Source organism: Monopterus albus, unplaced genomic scaffold (genome assembly GCF_001952655.1).
Source record: "Monopterus albus unplaced genomic scaffold, M_albus_1.0 scaffold6.1, whole genome shotgun sequence".
Lineage (NCBI taxonomy): Eukaryota > Metazoa > Chordata > Actinopteri > Synbranchiformes > Synbranchidae > Monopterus > Monopterus albus.
This window is the reverse complement of record NW_018127886.1, coordinates 3,936,192-3,958,317: the sequence shown is the minus strand read 5'-3', so window position 1 is coordinate 3,958,317 and position 22,126 is coordinate 3,936,192. Positions and strand designations below refer to the sequence as shown.

The 22,126-nt window shown below is 41.3% G+C and overlaps 1 protein-coding gene and 2 long non-coding RNA genes across 5 annotated transcripts; 1 reads left to right on the top strand and 2 right to left on the bottom strand.

The window, feature by feature from the left end:
- Positions 1-256: 256 nt before the first annotated feature.
- On the bottom strand, positions 257-5,271 carry gpr157 (G protein-coupled receptor 157). The gene is made up of 4 exons (XM_020619804.1): positions 4,178-5,271; positions 2,146-2,359; positions 1,433-1,627; positions 257-970 (listed from the first exon to the last, which is right to left on the bottom strand). Exons 1-4 carry the CDS (start codon positions 4,552-4,554, stop codon positions 752-754), a joined length of 1,005 nt encoding a protein of 334 aa, XP_020475460.1. The 5' UTR covers positions 4,555-5,271; the 3' UTR covers positions 257-751.
- LOC109971513 (uncharacterized) lies at positions 4,372-9,525 on the top strand. 2 transcript variants are annotated; one of them, XR_002276557.1, is made up of 3 exons: positions 4,372-4,449; positions 7,192-7,488; positions 8,313-9,525. It is a non-coding gene; the product is annotated as an uncharacterized LOC109971513 (long non-coding RNA). The 2 variants fall into 2 exon arrangements; XR_002276558.1 differs by having other exon boundaries at positions 7,192-7,501.
- Positions 7,401-15,484, bottom strand: LOC109971520 (uncharacterized). 2 transcript variants are annotated; one of them, XR_002276559.1, is made up of 3 exons: positions 15,221-15,484; positions 11,567-11,835; positions 7,401-7,477 (listed from the first exon to the last, which is right to left on the bottom strand). It is a non-coding gene; the product is annotated as an uncharacterized LOC109971520 (long non-coding RNA). The 2 variants fall into 2 exon arrangements; XR_002276560.1 differs by having other exon boundaries at positions 15,225-15,484.
- Positions 15,485-22,126: the final 6,642 nt, after the last annotated feature.

Genomic DNA, 22,126 nt, shown 5'->3' with positions numbered 1-22,126 from the left:
GACCTGAACATGACCAGCTAGCGGAATGTAAATGTAGCAGAGAGCTGGAGAAAGATCTCACACATGCGCAGCTAATTCTGACTTGTATTAAACTCAGGAAACTCTGGCCGCTCAGAAACTTTGGGGCAACATATTCGGGTCTGAGATTTCATGAAAATGTCACCCAGTGCAGCGGTGTGTTTCCATAATGTGTTTTTAATCATTTTTGAACACTGACAGAGATATATCACACAGACTGACAGACATTATATGTGAACAGAAGTAATTCACTGTTGGTTTTAGACTCCGTATGGAGATTGCTGAAAATACTATTAATATATCAACGGACTCACCTTATTCTTTAACTTTACACTCATAAACTGTGAGCCCATAGAGTATATCATAAATAAAGTTAAGCCATCCTGCAGAGTGTACCACTTTTCATAACTGCAAACAGAAAATGTACAAAGAACAAATGGCACTTTAAAGATTGATGTACAGCAAACCCATACAAACCAAAAATGATGTACTGTACATGTACAGTTTGTCATCATTCAAAATACTCCACCCAATGCCAGTTTATAGTAAGGCAGCCTAATCTTAATCACCCAAAGTGCAGATGTGTGACTGTGCCTGTGACACAGATGTGCATGCACCTGCAGCCTCTCCAACCCTCTCTGCCGGCACTTGCTCCAGTGAGGTTCAGTGTGAAGTAGAGACCGTCCACCACTGCCTTTGTGTTTCACCATCTTCTGATCCACAAAGTCAAGTATCATGTGTCATCCCGGGTCCGGCCGGTGCTGTCGTCTTCTCTCTGTGTCAAGGCGTCCTCTCCTGGCAGCAGCCTGTGAGAGGGGTCATGCGAGCGCTGCACCTCTGCTCGACACTTGGAGCAGCAGCAGAGCGCGTCGGAGAGGCGTGTGCGAATTGGCTGAGTAAACAACACAAACATGATGCAGTTGGCTGCTCCCTGAGAGGTGTTGCCAATGCCCTGTTGGGTCACAACAAAAGCCTTTAAGGGGAGTTGAACAGTACTAGATTATTACAGTTGAACAAAATGTAATGAACTGTCTGGGAAGCCATTATATCATAAAGGTTTTATCATATATTTATATTTAGAGGATCCATTTATACATTTTGAAGAGTTTCTGTGCTACTTTTATATGTTCAAAAATATCAGTTAACAGGAACTTTTCATGATGAATATGTGATGATTCACAGGTGTGACAGTATGCAAACACACATCACAAGTTTAGCAGCACATAAACTAATGATAGCACACGTACATCCACACTGGTGTGTTGTCACACACACAAGATGACTCATAAACAAATAAAATCTAGAAGAAGAACCAGTATCAAGAGGAGAGGTAAAGTGTAAAGTAAAAACTGGATTAGTAGACATCCTCTAACTTGGACATTATTGGTGGAAAAGAAACTTTATCCACACTCACATGCAGAGTGACCAGCACTGGGTTCTGTCTGGCTGGAGAGTTGGCTAGCAGCAGTATGAAGCGCACTGTGCTCCAAATGCGCAGGATGATGAAGATGATGGGAATGAGCGTTAGCTTCACATCAGCCATGAAGGAGGAAGAGTGGGACAAAGGCCTGTTGGCCAAAATGGGACGGTACTCCGACAGGGCGGCATGCTGTGTCAGACAGAGGACACAGGGTAAGACCGGATTTTATAATAGTAGGAAAAAAATCTAACATTTAAAGTCTGAAACAGAAAAATAGAAAATAAAAATAGCAGATCATTTTTTTCACAACATGGATACTGTCTGAGGCAGACATGTTGCTGAGGGAGAGGAAAATGACAACAAATAACTGCCACTGCCAAGGAGGCTGAGTTACTGATGTGTGTTTTAATGTTCTCTTTGTTTGCTTGATATCTTCAAAAACACATCAATAGCCATAAATACCATTGAGAGGCCATGGGTCAATTAACAACTTAGATTTTTGTGGGAACCAGAGAATTGTTTTAGTACTACAGCTACTTGACATTTAACAATCCAAAAGGAATGTGTAGCTATGGCTGGTGGATGTTTGCTCCAAGTGCTGTTTAGTTTTAACTTCGTGTACTGTATAATATATGTATTAATTTGCAGTGAATGTACTCTGCAGTTACATAAAATAACTTAGAGGTAGAAAATGGTTTGTTCCTCACAGCTTTGTGGATGTGTCTCTTGATCAGGATGTAGAGGACAGGGAGAGTGATATAGGCCAGGAACTCCCAAATCTTTCCAGTCAGCAGCATCCACAGGACCTTGTCAGGAGCGTCGATCCTGACCCAGCACCAGCCCACCGACACCTCTGATGCATCATAGCCAATCTTGTTGAGGCACACAGCTGTAACAGTGATGACCAGAGGAACACCCCAGCTAGACAAAACAGGGTTTAGAGGATTGACCGTAACTGCCTCAAAGGTCACCTCCCTACTTTTAAATGTGCATTACTGAAGATTTCACACACTGTGTGATAAACCAAATGAAAATGAGACAGGACATGGTGCCATGGCTCTCTGCTACCTGCAGCCCTTTTGCTATTATTCTAGTTTTTCTAGTGTGTTGTCAAAACACAGCCCATAAATCTGCCCCTCCCACCACCTAAGGAAAAACAACATAAAAATGTATGTATAATCATATTAACTGTAAGCAGGGGTGCAGTCCAGAAAGATTAAACTAGATGAGAAAAGCTTGACTCAAAATGAGAGAGTAGAGTGCAGTTTACATGGACTAATGTGTGTTTGCCACTACATTTCATTGGAGACTAGTCATTTATATTTTGCATTGCACTAATTTTCATTCTCCTGTTTATTCCAGAGCATTCAATTTTAATTTTACCATCTCTTTTATTTCACCCTTTTAAAATACTATTAGTTTTTTGTTTTATTGCCCTATGTTTCCTTTATATCTGGTCTCAATGCCCTTTTTACTATACAATGCAATGTTCTTTGAATTGCTTTGTTGTTGAAAGAAGTTGTACATATGAATTTTTTTTTCCTTAATTAAAACCAAGTTTAGATTATTTAACAAACACAGCTCATCTAACAGGACTATTCACGCCTAGTTTATACAGCTGAGGTCATTTTGTCATATTTGACCAGAGTGGAATTTTACTTTATCTCTAAAATGCTGTGGTGGGGACCTTGGAGAGTCTGGATTGTATGTATCGTTGTCTGACATGTAAAAGTCCCCTATGTTTCCTACACTTCAAGGAGCAAGACTCACAGACTGAGCAACCACATGATTTGTAGTCAGTTTGTCTTTCTGTGGTTATGTCCCTTTATAGTTATTTTGCATCTGGTTTCAGCCATTTTGTGTTAGCTTTTACTGATTTTGCATCTTTTTATAGTCATGTAGCACCTATTCTTACTAATTTTGTCTTTTGTTTTGTTGCTCTGCATCTCTTTTTAGTCGCTTTGCATGTCTCTTTAGTGGTTTTGAATATCTTTGTACTTGTTTTGCTTCTATTTTTTTTTCTCTTTTGTTTGTTTTTTTTAAATAACTTTTCATTTGATTCCATGCCTTCCAGTGGAAAGGTTAACACCCCCATCACAGTTCTCTGGTCTTGGGGCCCACTGACCGTCCCCTTGGGCCCCTGGGTCTGCTCCCGGTCCATCCACCCATATAGCAATTCCATGTGGGCATTAGTTGCTTTATGGACACATGGGGAAAGTCAGTTATTCCTGGAATAGACCATTTTCTGTGAAGCCTGAACATAAAGTCTTGGATTCAGCTGATGCCTTTTAATGCCCTCCTAAGAGTGTTACCATGGAAACCTAGCTCTTTGCTGCAGTAGCCTGTTTGCCTAACTTTGTAGTCTTAAATGTTTTACTTTTGTCTACTAGCACACTTAACCGCTTTCACGCACAAACCAAGCTGAACCCAGCTCCTGCAGTGTGGTTTAGGCTCTTTTTATTGTAAATTCTGAACAGATAACGGAAAATAGCTTATTGAGGCTGTATTTAAATGAGCTATTTTTATATTATTAGTATTAGTCTTTGAGCAAACTTCAACGTAACGCAAACATTAAACTGAAGCTCATTAAGCTCATGTACGCCGTTTTCCAGGTTAATGAAGCTGTTTAAAAAGGTTAAGATGTAGCTAGCCTACATAAACTTTACTTAACCGTTAGCCCAGACTTGGCCAACTGACTATAGCTTAGCAGAAACAACAAGTAGGAGTTCAACTACTTACCTGACAAGGTGGAAACTCAAAACCAGGCTGTCAGCGACTCTTTGGCTGGACCTCACGATAAAAACATACAAGTAAACGGCAATGGCCACGGTCCAGAAAAAAGAGCTGGTGTTGGCAAAAGTGGATATCGCTCCTTGGGCGACGCAGTCCGGCGAGTCGGCGTGGAAAACTTTCCAAACCCCAAAGGCGTAGGAGACGGCGGACAGCCAGTCTGACACCGAGAGGTAGACCAGCAGCTTCCGCGGGGTCGTCCTCAAGTCTGGCCAAATAATGTAAGTGAGGATAATCAGAGAAGAGCCCAGGAACGACAGCGCGCACGAAAACAGCACGACCACCTGTTCAGACAAGTAAACAACTGTGTGATTTCCGTCTGCCATCGTTTAGTGCGGCTATGAGCCACAGATGATCGTGGATACGGCTCAAACGCGCTACAGTGTTTGCAAAAAGGCTTCCGACCAGCAGACTAGTCCATCATGTTGTTCGTTTTAGATATTACCTCTTCGCGTTATTATCCCCGAAAGCCAAATGACATTTAAAACACCGAGTCAAGCCCGTGGAGCCGCATGACTTACTAAAAACTTCCTCCATTGCTTTTAAGGGAACCAGACTAAACTTTTCTTCCAGGATTTAACCGCTTCCCTTTCGCTTCTCACGAACGCGAACCCAGAGCAGAAGTTAGTCAGCTGGTAACGGGCAAACTCACGCGCGTCTGCTTACTGTATGTTCACGCGCGTGTGCGGCTATTGCTTCATAAATTATACTACCATGCTTCCTGTCATTTGAAGCATTTAAAACATTGAGCAATATTCAGATCGAATAAGTTTCTTATGGAATACTACATCTAATATTTTAAAATATCATCACTGTAAGCTAAGATAGTAAAATGCCAAAAGAATAACTTCAGTGCATATTTGCACAAGGCCCAGAGCTAATAAAATTTCAAAAAGATATCTAAAGACAAGTGGAAACCACTATAGAGACACAAGGATCAGTAAAATATTGTAATAATACTCTGTTCAGGAAAATCCTAACAACAGAATTGTGGGCTTTCAACAGGAAAGAGATTATTATGTACATAAATCAGTACTACATTATTAGTCCATTGATACTGCAACTAACAAATATTTTCATTATTTAATTTTATATTTTTATTCATTGAACAAAGTGTTGTTCAATAAAATCTTGCAAATGTGTGGGGAAAATGCCCATTAATATTTTTCAGGACCCAAGTTCTGCTTGTTTTATTCAACCAATACTCCAGAATCTCATGGTATTAAATTCACAATTACTGGATATAAAAAAGAAATGTGGCAGAATGAAGACCTGGAGTTAGTGAGTGATTGTCTTTTTTCACTAAATGTCTGTCACTATTAGATTATCAAAATTGCTGTCAATTCATTTTTTTGTTCATTGAAGAATCCGTTTTTAAAAAAATGTATTTAATTTAGCAACCTCTTTTTCCAGGGAGCCCTGGCAATTACCTAATCATTTTAGCACTAACTAACTTATTGTATTGTCAACATTACGGTCTTCCACAGAACATATATTCCCCAGCTGTACAGATGAAACAATAGCACATAGTTTGATTTTGAAAAAGCCGTTCACAGCGGCATACTGTATTACCCACTGTAGGACTGAGATGGTCACCCTCAGTGAACAGGGTCCGTCTCAGCATTCTGAGCTAACAAAGGAATTTTTAAATAGAAAACACATTTAATTAAAGTTTTCAGGTTATGGTTGCCTTTTCCCTCTAAATAAATTTCCTTGCTGTCACACAGTTCACTGGGCTCCCAAGCTGCTAGTAATAAAGTAGCATTTGTGTCATTTTTGAGCAATGAGTTTACCTGCTGCGCTTTGTCTCAAGCAGCTGTGAAATCTGGTGGCCTTGTAATTGAGGTTTCCCAGAGAGGTGAGGAGTGGGCAGATTTGAAGCCATAAATCAGTGACCTTGTGTAAGAGCAGGATTTTACTGCTTCTGCATTGCTGCAGCCCAGAAAAACTGCAGCCCCTTGTTGTGTTTGCAGCAATGCAGTGGCACGGTTGTACCTGCACACTGCAGCAAACACAACTGCATTTATCACACGTGACCAACGAACAGTTTTACAGTACAGAAGAATTAGATGAAATGTTATATTTTGTGATTTTGTAGTCAGAAACAGAGTCGGGGCACACCAAACATTCAACTGTTTCTATGTTTGCTATGTGTCTGTGAAGACCTAAACTAGTGTTCACATGACATCCAGGCCATTCTGGCTCATCTGCACTCATTAGGTCTACTATGTTTGCATGGAAGCATCAGTTTTTAAAGCTTCTCAGAGTGCTTTTACACAATGCAAAGTAGTTTATACAGTTTTCCATACTGTGAGAACAAATAAGGAAAAGTAATAAATGCTTCTTTATGTAACTTTTATTTACTTTCCCCCCATAGTTCTAATTTATGACATGAAGAAATTATAGGCTGCAACAGATAAATTAGGTATTGACCATTCATTATTATTAGCAGCTGGAGAAAATACCCTAAATTCATTAACTAAACAAAATGTGCAAACAAAGACAACATGCATTTGCAACTGAAAAATGAAGAATCTGAAGTCATAGCAAACCAAGCCATATTTTGCTAATGAAAGAGATTTTAGGCTATCTGAAGAAAAACAATATATAATGTCAGTTTTACACAGTGCTGCAGTGTTTGTTGAACAAACGCATGCAGGGAGGTTGTTTTCCGTCACAAGATGGCAGCAGAGGATCTTAAAGGAACAATATACAGTGTAGAAGTTTGATGCTCTGATCCAATTGTAAATATTGTAGAGGTAGTAAACAGAAAAGCCATGCTCTCAGTTGATCTATCCTCAATTAACTCTGTATCAGGTCCTCAGCTCTGGTTAATTTCTACAGTGTCAGCACACATGAAAACCTACAGTAGCAGCAGGATCCTTGTTTGCTGATTCAAGTTTTTCCTCCCTCTCCTTGTTCTCCTCGTTACGGATCTGATTCCGGGGCCTCTTATTGCGAAGAATTTCTGCGGCAGTATACTTGCTGATTGCTTCGTTCTCACTCCTCACAACAACCAGCTAAGACACTGCCAGAGAAACACCCACAGCAGCCGCTTCCATCCGACCGGCCGTCCCTCTGCCTGCCTCACCCCCAGCAGGATCCTGACTGATATTTGCCATGTGGGTTCATCACTACGGACACTCTCGCTTTTCATGCCCAGCTCTTTGGTGGTGGTTGTTGGAAGGCAACAGTCTCACACTAAAAGCCCATGGGGGTGGTGTGGTCCTACGCCAACAGCTGGGAGCTCTATGAGAGAAGTAAGAAATAACAGTTGAGTAACAGTTGTTTTATGGAAACTTAACCTGACCAGATAAATCTCCATGTAAAGGTAAATGTTAGAAAGCTGCCTTCCTCGGTTTTATATAACTATGATGCATTGATGAGTGTACGCTCTGTTGCCCAAAGTGACCCGAAGCTTGTTCCCAAACAGATTTTTGATACTCTTCTAGCCTTTTATGCAGCATCACTTTAAGTGCACACAACTTAAGCAAACACAAACACCCCCAAACTAAGAATAGACTTGCCATGACTCATGATTTTGCAACAAAAAGCTCAGTTCGATTTAGCTCTCATCTGTTTATGTGTGTGTGTCTGTCCATGAGTGCCATATAATCCGAGTCCCTGTGTGTTTGTGTACCTAAGGGACAACAACTGAAATCCCCTTGCTGTCAGTTGCTTTTGCTCACTGCAGTGCTATTTTGGGCCAGCTGACCATTCCATGTTGTCCTCTCTCTGTGGACTCTGCTTCGCTGACAGGGCAGCAGGGATACTAGAGAGTGATCTGCAGTCACCGGCAAATAGGGGAAGAGAAGGAATTATGAAGGAGATGGATAGATGTCAGGAGGAAGACTTGGAAAACATATGGTTGAATGGTTTACTGTTGAATTCTGCAGCAAGGGTATTTGTAGCCCTCCATATCTACTTGTATGTATTTTATGACACATTTTTTACTGGAAATTCCTCACTTGGTTGGTGGTTGGAGCATTTTGACCTTAACTGATGTCAAAGAAAGGCTTGAAATACAAGTGAGATATAAGTGATAAGTGACTCCTCTTGACCTGCTCTGTGTCTTTGTTCACAGAGCACATGATAACAGAAGCTCCTTCCTGCTCAGGGTTTGATGTCATCTCTAATAAATGACTGAGTAATGCCAGAGAAAACAACACCCAGTTTGCTAAATGCTGTTTCACACAGAAAACAGCAGCGGTAAGAGCAGCAGCGAGCCTCCACCCTCAAACCTGTCCACAGGCCTCGGGCTGGATTCAGCGTCACTGACAGATTTTGTCTTCCTAATTCTGTATTATTGGCCAAACAAAAAAGGGTTGTGAGAAAAGTGTGCTCATTAGTGTGAGGTCTGGATGAATGTTGCACCAGTTATTTTAGCAGGAGACACAGAAGAACATATTTTCTGATTTTCCAGATTAAATACACTTTCATTTACACACTACTCTTTGCTTACACTAATGTGATATAGCTATGCATATAACAGGAGCTTGCATTGGATTACTTACATATGTCCTAAAAACAGGCAATATTTATCACCAAGTGTGATGAATAAAGTGTTATTACTGGCATAAATATGAGTGAGAACTAATGAGAAATCCAGATGAAACAACCTGATCACTGGTGCAAACTGTTATTTTTATTAGCCAGGGTTCTGTCAGTTATTTTCTAATTAACTGTCTGGCCTAAAATCTCAGAAAATAATGAAAATGGTATTTCGACATCTTCACATGTCTCATTTTGTTCCACCAACAGTCCAAAACCAAATAAAAGAATTGCTTTTGTTTATGTAATACAAAAGGAAAATCCTCACAAGTGAAAGGCTGGAACTTCTGTAGGAGGTGTTTGATATTTCTGCTCGGGAAATGACTTTAACAATGAACTGATCATCACAATAGTTGCTAATTAGTTTTCTGTTGATCGACAAATCAAATAGTCACCTATTTACAGCATACTATAGTTTTTCAAACGTGTCTGAAAACTCATTTATTTTCTATGGCTTTTGACACAAAGCAATTTTGTGCGCTGTGGGACTTATCTTATGGTGTTTTCTCCTTCTAGTGATCATTATATGACCTGCCCTCTCTGACAGTGCTATGTGTAGTCTTGTATATGCTGGGTTAGTCTTAATGTTTGTTGTGTGTTCTGTTGTCCGGATGTGTTATGCTATATAATTTCAGTCTTGCATTTTGTTATTGTAACTTTGTAGTGCCTGTTTTTAAAAAGTGCTGTACATATATACGAATGCTATTGCTATTGTGTATTTGATAGCTGAAGTTATACTTGAGAGATTCTGAATAAATAATCTTTGGTGACAGGTACAGTTTACTTTGTTTGATACCAAAAACGGTACCAACTATTCTTTACCTCGTCTTTGAGCTAATATAGCCTTTTTTCTTCATTTAAATTATACATCAGTTTTGGTTTTTAAATTATTTATACATTTCCATTATTTTATTAGCCAAAGCTCTTGTTTTTATTGGACACTAATGGATTTTAAAAGGTTGGTTTTTCTTTGTTAGATGATACATGACTAGCAAGAGAGCAAAGCAAAAAAGTATCATTTTAGTAACAGTACTGAGCAGGCATCTTACTGGTACCAGTGTCAAAGACCCTTTAATTTAGTCTCTAGTCAAAACCACGTACAGCGTATGCATACTCTGCAGTAGCTAACTTTCACATTTTTCATCCAGATTAATTAGAGTATACACAATACACAGTGTTTGTTACAGAGTGGCATTTGTTTAACGACTCATGGGACATGTTTAACCTACAGGCAGCAGTTTCCCCCAGCAAAAATCTAAATTCCCATCATATCACCAAAGCACAGACACATACAGATACACACCAAACCTACACCCACCTACACTTCCTGCATGTGCTGGAACCTTCTGTTGTCAGGTGTCAGATGGTAAACAATGCAACTCACCCAGCTACCCAACATCACCGACCCCTGTGTACGTGCATGTCTTAGTTGTTCCAGTGTCAGCTAACAGCGCTCAAACAGTCATGCTTCCCTGCTCCAGTCCCGGTCCACAGACATAATCATCTTATGGCTCACAGTGACATTTGTATTTACTGTAGAGCCATGTTTCTGAACAATGATACACTCGGTGCACACACACACACACACACACACACACACACACTGATGGCATGCCTGGAGCTGGAGCTTAGCCTCTCATTAGGTTTATGTAGCACAAGTATGTATATTGATTTTGATTTTTAGATTTTTCAATTCAAATAAACAAGTCAGAACTACAACTGGATGCTTTTTAAGCTGTTAGAAAACAATTAGAAGTAATAAAACCCAAGCAATGGTTTTATTTCTTTTTCTTTTTCACTTTTAAAAACATTTTTGAGGTCTGAATCGGTTTCACCAGTATTCACCTATCACCCCCGTATGTCAAACTGCAGTCAAGCTGTTAATAATTCAGTGGTTGTGACTCTGACACACAGTGCACACTACCCCTGGTTACAAGAAACAGAGTTGCCTCAGTAACTATCTGCTTACACACAGGTAGAATACACAAATCATAGTCTGGTGGCCACTAAATGATTATCACTGGAGTCACTGGAGTGATTAATGTATTTGTATTTTGACAGGCCCATACGAGCTTTTACTGTAGAGCTAATCAGGAACATGCTACGATGAACGGACAGTCTGGTGCAGTTAAGGCTGTATTTGTCTGATTTTCTATGTGTAGTGTGTGTAATCTAATAACTTGTTTGAATTTTCTGTCACACAAGCAGGGACTCTGATCAGCTCTATCTCCTTCCTGTATTTAACCACATATAAATCAGCTGTGACAAATGAGGAACTCTTTATCTGTCACTCGTCTTGGCTTCTCAGGAAGTAGAGGCAGCATGCCGGGTCTCCTGAACGGAGGAGAAAACAATATCAAAAGCAGCTTTACCTCTCTGTGGGGATCAGGCTCTGGTCTGACAATGATCGTCAAGTGCCAGTGGGCTTGTGAAAGGGTCAATGGTGGCGTTTTGTCTGCGCAGAGGTTACTGTGCTGCTGTGAAATTGGGTGTATCCCACTTCTCTGCAGTCAGTAATCTTTTGTATCATTACCATGGCATCATGTTAGCATCAAACCTTGGTGTGGACGCTTTCACAATGCTGTGAGCTGTACACTTCAAATGAACATCTACTTCAATCAACTCACAAGCCTTATTAAGCTGATCTGAAGGCCTTGTTTTTGCACTATTTGATTCAGTGAAGTTTTACTGCTGTGCTCCTCGTTGCAAGAACAATTAAACCAGACATTCACAGAAGCTTTGCAATGTTATGCCAGACTTTTATTCACACACAGTCTTCACACTCACCAAGCAGCCAGGCAGCAGTGGAGCTCCTCCATTCACGCTTGTCTCCAGTGAGTGCAGCAGGAGTCTGTCTGTAGGTGCTGCAGGCCTCTCGCAATGTGTGGGTCACTTCACACTGGTAAGCTGCTGACCATGACCCTCCTCTCTCTCTGTCCCTCCTTTTGTGTGTGGGGCTTTCTCGCTTTCTCTCTCTGCTTCACCAAGGCAGCACAACAAGTCAAGGCATGTTCCAACACACCACCGACAGCCGGACTGTGTGTATGAGCCTGCTCCTAGACCAGAGGGGGAGGAGCAGAGGATCAGAGAGGGGGGAAACCCAGAAAAGACCCAGCATGACTCAGCCTGCTTCAGTAAATACACAGCTTTCACTTTTGAACACTCTCAGCAAACAAAGGATTTACATGAACTTTGATTCTCTGTTTGACAGTTATGTAGATTACTTTAGTGATGTGAGGGATGACAGCAATTGACTGAAAAAGTGTGAAAAAAGTGACATGTCAGGTTATCTTTGTTATGTCATAGATCATAAGGAAATCCAGTTTGCCTGCAGGCGGTGACTTCTTTTTTCTCTCCATCCTCTGTTCCCAGATGGTGGAAGCAGTTCACAGTGTTGTCTGTTTTTCCTGGCTAATACTAATGCTTCCATTTTTACTGATGACAGCTAAATGTTTTAATTTCAGCTACACTATTTAATACTCATTCATGCTTATTAGAAAGTAGTCCTATTGAATTTTCACACAGCAGAATGAATAGTTTATAGAAGCTGTAACCAAACACCAGCACAGCATACTAATGAAAGCTGCTGATTCATCAGATCATCAGATGTGATGAAAGATCATCTTATATGATGAAGTGTAGCCGTTTTGTGACCGTCTTATGAAATGCATAGACAATGATATGGAACACATTTTCCTGGAACACTACAATATAAACATATTGCATGCTGTTTAGCTGCTGACACATTAAACTGCATCAAATGTGCAGAATCATCACCATCATCCATGAGTGCTAATTATGCAGAGCTGCTTTGGTGCTGGCTGCCCTTTTTTTTTCTTCCAGTTTTTACACTAGAGGAGGGGTGATGCTAGTTCATCACTGTTGTAGTGGAAGTTGATCACTAGGCAGATTCTGGGTGCAGTGGCAGGAACCAGCTCAGCAAAACTCACCTGCTACAATATGGCCTGAGTCTGGCTGCCTGAGCATCTCTAAAGCACCGTACTGTACATCACTGGTGCTGATCACCACTGCAACGCACTGATGACCTTATCAATGAAAGAGCAAAGTCACTATGATGTTGCACCCAGAAAGGATTCAAAGCACTGTTTTGACTTTTCCCCAATGACAGCAAACAGAGAGTCAAAGCAAATCTGTAAAACTGTATTTGTCTGCAGATATAGTTGCTTGAATTTACTAGAATCGGTGATGCAGCACTACACAGCACGGCAGTGTTCTGACAAAGTGCCAGCAGTAGTTTCACCACCTGAGTTGGTTCTTAATTTATGGAAGCAAGAACTGTTTTCACAAGAGGAAAATTTGAACAATCACTGAGCTAACCACTCACAGGAAGCTGTTTTCTGCACTTCAATAACCAAGTCAACGCAAAAAACTATTTTTTATCATCTTCCTACCTGGGATACAGGCCGCAGCTGAGAACCAACACTTGCATCTGTGTCAGTCAGGGGGGAAGGAACCCCTGGCCCAGCAAGTTCAAAGCTTGCTGCATTGATTACATCATCGGAACTGGAATGCTGGGACGGGACAATGCACCACCGGGGGTGTGGGGTGGAAGGGGAGGGGGGGACAACTGGCTAATCTCACCATCGCCTCCCTGTGGAGCTCCATGGGAGAGTGTGGCCATTTGTGTATGTGTTTCTTTGTCTTTCTCTGCATCTAAACTCAGCTTCATCCGGTCCAGAGTGAGATGGGCTGCTTTCCCTCTCATTACCACCACTATGTCATGCGAGTAAAGGACTGTCTATGTATGAGAGAGAATGATCCCCATGTTTCTGTGTGTGTGTGTGAGTGTGGATGAGTGCTATTAGAGGCCAGCACTGCAGGAGCACAGCTGCTGTAGGACACTGCAGGGTTGCTGTTCTGTTGCTCGCTCACGGGCTTTCTCCTCTCTCATTTGCTTTCTCTCCTCTCTATATTCATTCAGGCAAATTGCACAAGGATGATGGTGAAAGCATGTGCTGCATACTTTTTCAGGAGGGAGGAGGGGTGAGTTGGGGGGGCACAGAATCAGAGAGGTGCAAAGCATGCTGGTGAGGCACTGTGCTGTGCAACTACACCTCAGAGAGAGACTACAGTATAGAGAAACTGGAAAGGAGGAGGAGGGAAGAAAAAAGTAGGGGCGGGGGCAGAAGTGAGGTGCAAGGAAGATCAGGTGAGTGTGGCAGTTTCCTTTTGCCGGCAGTGCAGCACCCACCCTCAGCGAAAGTGTGAGCAGGAGAACTGCAGATGTTTGGAGATGATGTCAGGGTCCGGATGTGGTGCGGACCTTCAGTATAGATTGTTATCACTGTGCTCCCTCACACTGGCCTGCCTGTGGTGTGGAGGAATCCAAAGGCCAGGGAGATGCTCTGGAGTGCCTCACAAAGAGGCAGCTTATGACACAGGGCCGGCGTTTTCAAGGTCTTAGCACAGTTACCTGGAGTGAACTCGGAGGTGACTGAGTCTGTATGTGGGTGAACTGGCCTGGCTGGATGGTGGACAGACCCGTTTGGATACTGACTCACTTTTATATGACGTATTTCCCTCACAAACTAGTTTTCCATGGCCTTTGAAAAGGCTTGGAGTTGAGCGCAGACACTGCATTATAGCATAAAATACAAAAACAGCAAAACTGACTTCTAGAGCAGCGAGCTGCTCAGATACTGGTGCTGTGATGATATGAAGTGTAAGAATGGTTCTGCTCTGAGAGGCATTTTCATTTCTGTTTTTGCCAAATCAACCTTCTCAAAATGCCTACACCAGTGGCTGAATGATCTCACTTTCACAGTGTTTGTGCTAAACTCTCCAAAGAGAACTTAATAGGATGGCAGCAAAGCCCTAGTTGCTAAAGCACAACTTCATGACTGCACCACAGCTCCCCTGTCCTATGCAGGCCACTGTAGCCACATTCCCATTTCAGCAGCAGCAGGACCACTGATACATCAGATCCTTTTTACCAGTTTCCAGCATCATATTCACAGCATGCAATTAAATATACAGTAAACCCACAACTAGCAGAGCAAAGTGGAGATGTTGGACTATTTGTACTCTAAAAACTGTCTCCTCTATTGAAGGAAACTCTTTGAACCCAGGTTAGTTTTTTGCCCTTGTGTCCAAAGAGCTACTCCTCTCAAACAGCCGATATCTGACACGCCGGCTGCTATTTCCAGCCTGTACCATGTGTTAAACATGGATGAGGGAGCAGTAGAGCCAGACTGCTAAATGACTGGCTGTCTGGCCGGCTGCTGCCTAGTTATTGCTGGTGCAGAGGAAGCTAAATGATGAGACAGAATCAGCCAGGAGCTTCAACATCGCAGGCATGCACACCAACATATCAACTCCTGCAAGGCTAATTTAAGAAGTATGCTATCCTTTACAAAGAGGTAGACATATAAGAAACCAACATACAAGGTAAAAGAGACTACAGAGGAAATAAATGTATACCTACAGATGAGTCCGCATCACTAACAGGGAGAACTTCTCTGCACTCACTCTGAGCCTCTTGGTTGCTGGTGATGTGCTTTCATGGCGCGACAAAGTTGACTGCAGCATTGCCTCCTGAACGGAATGACATTGTTTGCACTCACTCTCTCCCTCACTCATCCTCCTCCTGTACGCGCTTGCTCCCCCTCCTCTTCTTTGCACGCTTGCTGGCAGCATAAACTGCACAGCTCAGCAGTGTTCCCCCACTGCCGCAGCAGATCCTACATGAGCTCTGCGTATCTGAGTGGGATGGGACTTTTAAAGGGGAATGCAACCTCCAGGGTCAGTGTGTCTGCACATCCTCAGTCCGTCCTCCTCTGATGCCTGTCCTCCTTAGTGACCCCCCCATCCTAAAACCCTTTTGTCCAGATATGAATTGTAAAATAAAACCACTTCATTCAAAAATCTGACACTGTGTCAAGACCATGTCACCACTTTTAAGTGGAAATAAAAAGGTGTTTGGCAATATCTAATAATACAGTTTTTAAAAACTGGTTGATGTATTAGATTGGTAAGCAATAGTTAGGATTAATATTTCAACCAAGACTGTCAGCAAAGCACACCACACAAGGTATACCACAGGATTAGTGTCACCACATTTTGGGACAAATGAACAATAATCATGCAATCACTACGTGAACGCCGCTATGAATAAGGTGCCATCTCAAACCTTACTCAAAGTTTCACAGATCTCATGGGCACAGTGAAGTAAAATGCCTTTAATCTGCAATCCCTGTTACCTATCTTTCATTACCCAAGATGCACTGCTCCATATTCTATTCTGCAGTGCGCTAAAATATAGAAATATCTTGACCAACCAAGTTTGTCTTTTGTGCGTTGCACAACTCTGTGAGAGTGCGATCATCCATCATTTAGTCAGCCAATAAGGTTGAACTTCTCTTTCTGCAAAGTCTTTACTTAACAACAATTCACTCGGTGGTACAGTTCCAAGCTTCCCCTGATGACATTTGCAGTGCACTGCACAGGCTTTGTGTGGGTAGTGGTGACTTCATTATAAATTCTGCATGTTTGAGGCATCAGCACCTCAACTGGTCTCTGCAGCAGCAGTGCAGCGCTCTCTGGTTCTCACTGTAGGAGCGAGGCACTTTTTTCCTCTTTGTCATGACTCTGTGTTGCCTGAGTCTTCAGTTGAGCCTTGTGGTCCTTCGTCCTCTGGTGTAAAATCAGGAGCTGCATGAATCCCATATTAACCCAGCATCCATCAAGTCTAGGTGGACACTTACCCACTGTAATCATTTTATAGTTTGTGTATTAAATTTAAGGCTTTTCTCCCCCAATTAGCTTGTACCTCTGCCCTTATAAAATATGCCAGTACTTGAGCTACTTGAGGCTGTCCATATGTCATTCATCATCTGAGAGCAAAGCATCTTTTCGTGCATGATTTGAATGCAGCGCTGCTGCTGCATTAGTCTGCTGAGACTTGCAGCATCTGTCCTCTCCTCTGTACTTCACAACACCAGGGAAAATGCCCCCACCCCACCCTCTCAGACAGTCCATGCCATTCTAAGTAATGGCATCCCCTATGATGAATAAGCCATAAGGAGGGGGCCTTTTACATGTCCTATTAAATTACCTTGCTGTGCTTTACCTGGCTACTGTCACCTCCTCTCCTCTGGTTCTGCACTCTCCCAGCCAAGGGCAGAATATGTAAATGTGTATAAAAGCTCATAAATGATACCAGCATAAAGATCTCACCCATGTATACGAATCACATGAAGGTCAGTGAAAACTGCCTTATTGTTAACAATTTGATAGGAAGTAATTAAATAAAGAATTGAGAGTTTTTGTGCCTGGTGTCATAACTGGTCATCAGCTTATGTCTTATCAGGGGTGTGATGTAACAAACTGATATATTGTAATCTGAGGGAAAAAATGTTATCTGCAAAGTATGGAGAGTCAAACACGCAGATAATAGAGTGGAGTTTAACCACTGATTAATGAGTTTGTCTTTTTTTGCCATTCACAGCCCATTCTTTGGCTTCATTGATTTGTCTGGAAAAGATAATAGACACATTGATTCACAGGCTCAGCAGCTTGCTTGGTTTACACATCAGTTCAGATGAATTCTCAACAGTCCTCAGTCAAGGAAGAGAATTGCCTTGACTGACAGCTGATTCTAGAGACTTTGAAACTAGATTTAAAAGTCGTGCTGTGAAGATTTTCTCTGCCTTTTGGGTTTACAGCAGTGCAAAATTTATTTATGAAAATTGAACAAGATGGAAACAAGGATTTCAGTGAACATAGGTGATTAGATGGTTGTAGTTATAAGGTATAATTTCGAGGGAAACCTGACATTGTTGATGAAAACTAGACTTCACAAGGATGTACTTGAGGCTAGCAATAAATTAACTTCACAAAATCCTTCTGCTTTGTTTAGTCAGTCTCACTGCACCAGTACTTTATTTAGTAAAGCAGAGCAGATTCCTCAAAAGGCCAAGTGGAGTGAAACAGACACACTGTCAGCGACACAATGGTCAGATGTGGCCGTACAACAATGACTGTCAGCACGCAGAAGTAGAAACATTATAAGTTCACAAAAGGTGAAGTGGTCAGGCTATTTTTTATGTCAGTGACATGACTCTGTGTTGGACATCCACTTTTCTATTTGATCAAAGAATCGCTCACATTACTCACTGTGCTATTAAAGATCCTGCTCTGAAAAGCAGAGCTCACCATATGAAAAATACAAGTGCAAGTAGTCATCAATTTCTGCTTCAGTATGAGAGAGAGAGTAGTAAGAAGTCTATGATGGATGGAGATTAGGGTGAGAAGCTGAACTTTTGACAGCTGGTTGCTCTGTTGTGGTGAATAAGCAGCGACTTTGTCAGTTGTCAGTGTCAGCAGCAGCAGATTGTCTGCTCTCTACAGCTGTACTGTAGTAAAGCATAAGGCACAGATTAGCTAAGGGAGGCTGCAGCCCAGGAGTTCTGATCAGGACTTCATACACCTGTAATATACATTTCAAGCATCTGCATGTAATATTTTAAGATAGAATAGACAGAATAGATCAATACATTTGTTTGTCATCAACAGGGGCAGATCTAGAAAATTTTGGATGGGGTTGCCAGGCTAGGACCTAGACTCAGAGAGGGGTGGCACGTTTGAAATACATGTAAAAAGCAAATTAAACCCCTACTAGTAAGACAGACAACATCTTCGTGTTTAATAGAAAACATGAATATTAGTCGAAGCCTTATTCTACTGAATATACTGTCCAGTATTTTTAATCCACTGTTTTCATCTGCAGAAGTGGCTTGTTATTTTGGTCTTTTCCCCTGCTGCACTGTTCTGCATTACAGGATCTTAGAAGAGTGTTGCATATCCCCCACAACAGCTCATGTCTCATGGAGATGTGTGTTGACTCCTGGCCTACATTCACTAGTGCCATTTGTTACCATCAAAAACAGGTATAGCAAAACTGGGACAGAGATAGCTAATGTATACTCAACAATGGCCCATTAATATCTGTGTCTGCCTGTGAAGAGATTTCTGACATATCTGACATAAAGAACTCAGAAATGGAGAAGTCTGCTGCCTAATGAGAGAGTCCTAAACTGGAGGAGCACATATTCAGAGGTAGCGTGAAAAAATGAACGTTTCCTTAACTGATGTATTAGGATGATTCAGGGATGCATGTCCAGTAGATGTCCAATAATGTCTCTAATTTGTTTTTTGTTTCATTTATAAGATCCCAAAGTAATACAATACATCTTTTCTATTACATTGCATTACTACCACATCTCCAGTTTTCGTTTGTGAAGTATTGCATACCTTTACGTTAACTGTGATACACATTCAACAACTCAAAAAATTGGATTGGTACATCCCTAGAGTGAGTTTTTGAAATGTATTCATGACCTAATTTCAAGCCAGCTATATTTTTTTAAATCGTTTTAATGTAGATGTTATCAATTCATTTCTGACCATACTTTGTTCTGCCAACCAGGAAGGTGTTATGACTGTTTATTTCTATTCTGGATGAGGCCCCCCCACTGACCTAATGGACACACACTTTCCAGCCAAGGGAGGCTCACCTGCATTAGGGCCTATATCCACCATCTGCCTATCTACGGTGTGATGCATGAAAAGGGTTGACCTGTGTTGTGGATGATGTCTGATGACCTGTTTGGCCTGAGGATGGCCTACACTTTATCAAAGTATGAAGGAGCTGCTGACTTCCTGGCTCTATCTCTGGCTCTGACCCACAGCCTGTCTGCTGCAGAACCATGGTACCATTAATGCAATCACCTCACATGGCTTCCCCACACACCCCAGTATAGAGACCACCTCAGTGCTGCTCATATGCAAGAACAGAGTCTGAGCAAGCCAAACTAAAGTCTGACAGTAAAATCTGATGATGGAAACCACATTGGAAATGTGATGTTGTATGTGCTCCATATCCATGTTTGGATTCTAGTTATCCCTCTGGTTCTGGTTTCTAATCTGCTCCAAGCCAAGCACACTTTGCTAGGTCTACCAGTCTGGAGACAAACAGTTTTTACCCTCGCCACTGTTAAGGCAAGTCAACTTTATTTATATAGCACATTTCACACACAAAGGCAATTCAAAGTGCTTTACAGAGGCAAGGAAAAACAGTAACAGCATTAAAAACAATAAGCATTAAAACCAGAATAAACTCTGTTACCTGTCTGGATTTCCCCCCCCAACTCTATGTCAAGCCCATGTATTGAAATATAGGCTTCCTTGTCTTGTTTATCTCTATGTGTCACTCCTATGTTATGTGCTTTATAAGAACCGTTACCTTGCTTAACCTGAGTTTGTTTCTTGTTTAGCTCACAGAGTGATCTCTATTGTTTTTGGCCTGAGAAATATCTTGTTTATGCTTCTGTGTGTATTTTATGGCAAGCTCCTGTTTCTGTCTGTCACTGCACCTGCACCTGTGCTCTCCTGTCATGTTTAGTTGCCTTGTTCCACATTAAAGCCCTGTTACTCTTCATGACATTGCTCTTGCTCTGTTCTTGCACCTGGGTACCAAATTTAAAATAAAAATAATAACTTGTGACAATTTAAACATTTTCCTCCTTGTTCTATGATTCCTGCTTCCCTACAGCCCTCACTGATGATGAGCTGTAGACAGTTTATTTAGTTTCTAACAACAAACTGCAAGTGGAACAAACTCAAAAATAACTTCATGTGACTGTGTGAACATGCCAGCCATGATGTTCCTTTGTAATCATTATAAAAATGGTATACAAGTGTCCATCAATAAGAAAATGCTTTTGTAAGACATAATACTAATATGTCTTCTGGTGTGTGCTAAGTAGCTTTTTTTGAGCCTCTCGTGCACCTGGGACCCCTCCCCTGAGGTGTGCAGCTCTCTCTGATTCTTTCTCTGTGCTTTAGCAGCAATGCACCATTCAAGTCTGCAGACAACTTGACAAATGAGTAGCGATCGGAGCAGAGGGGATACTCGTACTGCACCACACATCCTGTCCCATTCGCATGGTTCTGTCCTGCAGTGGTGCACCGCTCCTAAATGAAACCCTTTCCTTACTCTAAAGCACCAGGCACTTTGACAGTACACACTAAACACATGCTGGTGGTACATATGACAGGGTATGAGGTAAAAGTGAATAAACTCAAGCCACTACAGTTCTAGTGCTGCTTGTCTGCAGAAACTTTATTGTACATTGATGCCAAGATGCACAAATTACGATATTGTAATTTTTTTTATGTTTAAACAATTTGTGGTGTTTAGGATAGAAATCATCATAACAACATATCAGTAATTTTTTAAGTTGAGCTGAAAAGATTAATCAACCGATCGACAGAAAAGCTAAACGTGTGTTCCTCGTTCTTCAGTGTGAGGATTTACTGGTTTTCTTTGTATATATATCTTTGTAAATAGAATCTATTTTAGTTTTGGACAATTAGTTTGACAAAACTTAGGAATTTGAATTTGTCATATTTAGTTCTGGAAATTGTGTCAGGCATTTAAAAAAATTATTTTATGGCATTTTTAAACTAAACAAATAATCAATTAACTAAGAAAGTAGTACGGAGAATAATTGATAATGAAATCAATCCATTATAATAATAATGAGATATATTTTTAAAGATACAAAGACAATACATTTCTAAGTGTGATTAATAGCTTTTGTACATAACTGTTAGCTAGAATTATCTCAAAAGAGAGAGCATCATGGTTGAAAAATTAAATATTACAAAAATGAGTTGCTAACAGTGGAGTAAAACAATGGGTCTCTTAAGCAATATACAGCATTATGTTACTATAAATAAATAGGCAAAGGTCAGTATTCCCAGAGTGAATAATTTTCTAAACCTCACAGACCATACACACAACTATAATGGCAAAGATTTTACTGTTTTTACTGCTGTCTAAGGATTTCAGCTATATGAAGCTGGACTGCACTGGTCTAATGTTGCAAGCCATCTGCTGAAACATGAGATGTCTTCTCACCTACAGCATGAATCTATTTGAGTGCTCCACCTCCAATACAGTCAAAGAGGTGTAGGATGATTTAAAAAGAAAGGCTGCAGCGGCTGCAGATCTTTACTTATCTCAAGACACATTTGTGAGTCAGCTAAGAGGCAGAAAAGTCAGAACACAAAACACCTGGTGACCGAACTAGTTCACAAGCTTCATCAGTATACTGCCTGCAACTATGAATACTGCTTGAGGACAGCATCCAAAACAAGTGAGGAGCTGAGTGTCTGACGCAGCATGCGATCATTCACCTTGGCTCTGCTTGGACTTGCCTTGGTGCAGCTGTCCACACATAGCACAACCCCCCCTCCCCACCGTGCACTCTCTGCCCTGCTGTGGATGCTGTAGAGGCAGTGCGCACTTCCCGGCATGGGGTG